A 4,230-nucleotide genomic window follows, 5' to 3' on the forward strand; every position below is an offset into this window, starting at 1 on the left:
CTGAATGCGAAGGGAGCAGGCAGATCCAGCGCCTAACCTCCTCCTGCCTTCCAGCAGGCGCAGTTAATTTAGGGAACGGAGTGGGATGGGCTTCACACACGTCCTCAGGGCGATTTGGAATGAAGCATCCAATAAAAAAAGATTTGCCTGTGCCTTCTTCGACAAGAAACCTACTGTGAGATAGGCTAATGATGATGTGTTTGTTACGAGCGGAGACACTTGGCCTATCATTTCACTAATCTTCCCCCGGGGCCCCAGAACTTTTCCTTCCCGCTTCAGAGCATATTAAATAAAGTAACGTAATGTCTCAACATGCAGGCCTGAATTCGACACGAACTGCAGGTTATTCGTTGAAATGTTCCTACTTCTCCCGGTGTGATAATGAAGCTGTGCTCACTTTGTTAACACTCTCCAATCTCTGAGTCACGAGCAGCTTTCTGGCCGGAGACACGAGCAGCTGGAGATATGGATACAGATGTTTCTCAGGCGACCAATCAGAAGCAGCCTGCTCTACATGAAAGAGCCAATTAACGACCGAACACTGCCCCCCTGTGCACACGGCAACACATGCATGGTGCTAAAGCTTGGACTTATTACTCCTTTTTAGTTCACTAAATGTAACACCTAAAATGAATTAAGCCCCTTAACAGGTTTTCATGGCATGAAGATCAGATAAGTATCACATTTTAAGACCTTCTGTTGTTATTATAATGACTTTACTGTAAGCACTAGCCTAAGGCTTGAACTCCAACTGGGCATCTGCCCCAGGGGATTTAAAAGCTCCAAGCCTACTGTGTGTGTGAACTGCTTTGGTGTGAAGTCATATACGTATGGGAAGATGTAAGGATGGATTACCAATAAGGCAAAGATTTTCAAGGGGTCAATGAGAGAAAACTAATTTGTAGTTATGTAATGTATACATCTAAAGGGCTTTCTTGCAAATCAAACTTTTTTTATTTAATTGACAATCCACCAATTTTCACGTGATATTTACTCATCATGATTCTGATTGTTTTCTACATGGACTCAGAGAGTGCAAGTGTTTAACTGAAAGCCTGTAAAACAAACCGGGCATGTAGTTTCAAAGACTTGGGAATTTTCCAGACTGGGAAAGTCTAATAAAAATGTAATTGAGTTATATTTTTAGTCCAACTTTCAGAAGTTTGATTCTCAGCCTAGATATGCATAATGCAAGTTGGATGAGTAGTGCATTATATTTATGTCAGTATATCCACATGAAGATACAACATATTTGTGCATGTTGGATTTTGACGTGCTTGCAACTGCTTTTTTTAAATGATGATGACAGAGATGGTAATAACAGCCAATTATTGGTATTATTATTTAACACTGCTTTTCCTACAGGTTTATCCTATGTAGTTTTTGTGTGCCTTGCCAGTCAGATTGGATATACTGTAAAGGGATGCAAAAGAAATATTTTATGGGAGGACATCAATTGAGAGGGATGGGGACCAAGAGGTGCCTTGCATTTTAATGCAGCTATTTACAGCCACTGTTATATATTTTCTATTTATTTTGGAATGTATACAATCATTATTAATTACAACAGTGGATTGCAAAATTGTATCAGCATGGTTAAAAATGGACTTAAATGGATCCCAAAATATTGGTTTTGTCAAAGAGATGTTCTTGACAATAGTCACGATGAACAAAGGAATACAAATGACATGATTTATTTCAATTGGATGCTCGCATTTTGGAGTAATAGGCCATACTACATATAGTATAAATATATACAGCCAAACTGTGCCTAAGTTAAAACACAGTGTAATGGCTGTCGCTGGTGCTGACGACGTCACTGTTGCACTCCAGTGATTTGAGGACCAGCTCCAGTGCCGCTCTGCTCACATTCAGGCTGTAGCGCTGCCTGACTGCAGACAGGATGTGCAGGATGTGGCAACCCTTTTCTGCATCTGCGGGCACAGGAGGAAGACACTGTCAACACACAGGCATGTGGCCATGGAAACCAAGGTTAGATGGAGGCTTTAGACTTTTTATTTAGGCATTTTCGTTGGCCTTAATTTTACAACAATCTTACAGAAATATGTACATTTTACAAGGAGTATCACACAACGGTAGCCTTTCTATAGTGAAAATTAAGCCATTAATAAAGTTGTGCAGCAATTAAGTATTTTTGTCAGCAACCCATCACAAGGGCTCCCTCAACAAAAACAATGTAATGTTTCCAATGGAATTAGGAATATTGTAGAAAACAAGATCTATGGCAAAAACATTTATGATACTTACAATAGTTGATGCGTAAATGCAATTGGCAGAAGTAGAAAGCTAAAGTTGGGCTACAAATAAATAAACAACATGAAGTTAACATGACTTCATGTAACCACTGTATCAGTATAATGAGGCTTAATAGCCGTTTTAAGTCATTTGTTAGCTATCACCATTTTTAAAAGCTTTAAACATTCACCAGTGGTGTGTTTACTGACATTTATTATGTCATAAAACAAAGTGTGAACATCTGGTCAGTTGTATTTACCATAGACCTTATTTCAGGAATCTAACCAAAAACAAATTTTCACATTTAGACGAGTGAACCCGGAAGTGGTAAAATGTCAACTAATTTACGGGTTAAAGAATCATTCTTACACCACTGTATTGAAGCAGAGATGGTTAAGTAGGTACTTTGCGGCACTGCCTCAAACACCTCCAAACACCTCCATTCGACACCTTTGTTTACTTCAGTTACATAGTGACATCACTATGTAACGCTGGCGCTTCTATTGGTTAGTGCTCCATTACATTGTAAGTGATAGGCTAAGGGACGGGACATCTCTAAGCGCTTGGCCAACTGCAACAGAGGCGGCCAGCTAACCAATCAGAGCAGACTGGGCTCTGGTTTCACACAGAGGGTGAAAAGAGGTGCTGCAGCACAGGCAGTATGAGAAAAATAAAGAGCTTTTTGAACATTAAAGCATGGACACATGTCACAGTAGAGGCACAAAAGACTAATATCAACCTGAACATTAGCATAATATGTCCTATTTAACTATTAACTAAAGTAACTGCTTTACACCAAACATTGCCACAAAGGTGAATTAGAAAAATTATCAAAATCTTGATACTTGAAGAGTACTTACACTTCTCTCTCTTGCAGTCCTCCCTGATGATATCTTTGACGGCTATGAGTAGATCTTTGTCCTGTGCAGTCACCTGGTGATGGAAAACAACATCGAACACACACGTTCATAAGGCATCCTCACTTTAACTGCTGAGTTGTTAAGAATAATTGAAGGACTCTCTGATGTTTCTTACATGATAAAGCTCATCCTGGGATTTGACCTTGCGGTAAACAATACCCTCATCCTGAAGAATTTTCAGGGCCTCCTTGAGGAGCTGCCGGAGCTGCTGGCATGCAGATGGACCCGCCACGGGCTCCTTCGTAGCAACAGAGAAGCATGGTAATACAGCAGTGCTAAAATGAAAGTACATTTAAAATGGCATTTTCTTCTATGTTTTTGAAGGATATACTTTATTATATTGAAGGACACTTGAGATACAGTCTGACGTTTGATTTTTCTTTCATCCCACCTCCACACATCTTCAAAAATAAACTGATCCAATATTATAAATCGGGCGTACCTGTTCTGCTAGTGCAGTTTGAGGCTGTCTAGGGATCAGAGGCTGCAGGAGGTCCTGAACATCATACGGCCTGAACCTGCTTACCGACTTCTGCTTAAAGAAATCCTTGATGATATTGGTTGCCTTGCCGATGGAACTGACAGCTGATTCACTGAACAACACAGAGAGAAAATGGCCTTCATACAATTCATACTTAAGGCCCTGACAAACCAAACTGACACCAAAAACCATTCCCGACGGACCCGACTGTTGTGTCGCCTCACGTCTCCTGTGTCTTGGCCAAAAAGTCGCACTGGAACACACCGCAAAGATGTGGGGCGCACGCTCGTGAACTGTTAGCGCCGTGTTAAGGCCCCTACACACCAAGCCGATTTCGGCCGTCGATAGATGTCGATAGATGTCTGGCCGTCGATCAGCGTCCTGTCGCCCTACTCAGATTGGTGTGTCCCGCACCGTCGTGTCTTTTCGGCCAAGCTGACACCTTCCGCTGAGCTGTCAGCAAAATAAATCACTGATTGGCTGTTCAGCTTAGTGAATCAGTGCATGAGAAGCGAGGTACACAAACAAACGATTAAGGAATGGGTAGGGGCCTTTATACATGCCCACTGCACC

General features: G+C 41.4%; 1 protein-coding gene across 1 annotated transcript; it reads right to left on the reverse strand.

Moving 5' to 3' along the window:
• Nucleotides 1–1,678: 1,678 nt before the first annotated feature.
• Nucleotides 1,679–3,849, reverse strand: stn1 (STN1 subunit of CST complex). Its single transcript, XM_010790438.1, has 4 exons — nt 3,619–3,849; nt 3,292–3,414; nt 3,117–3,189; nt 1,679–1,934 (listed from the first exon to the last, which is right to left on the reverse strand). Exons 1-4 carry the CDS (start codon nt 3,847–3,849, stop codon nt 1,777–1,779), a joined length of 585 nt encoding a protein of 194 aa, XP_010788740.1. The 3' UTR covers nt 1,679–1,776.
• Nucleotides 3,850–4,230: the final 381 nt, after the last annotated feature.

This window comes from Notothenia coriiceps, unplaced genomic scaffold, assembly GCF_000735185.1.
Source record: "Notothenia coriiceps isolate Sejong01 unplaced genomic scaffold, NC01 NC01_scaffold00034216, whole genome shotgun sequence".
Lineage (NCBI taxonomy): Eukaryota > Metazoa > Chordata > Actinopteri > Perciformes > Nototheniidae > Notothenia > Notothenia coriiceps.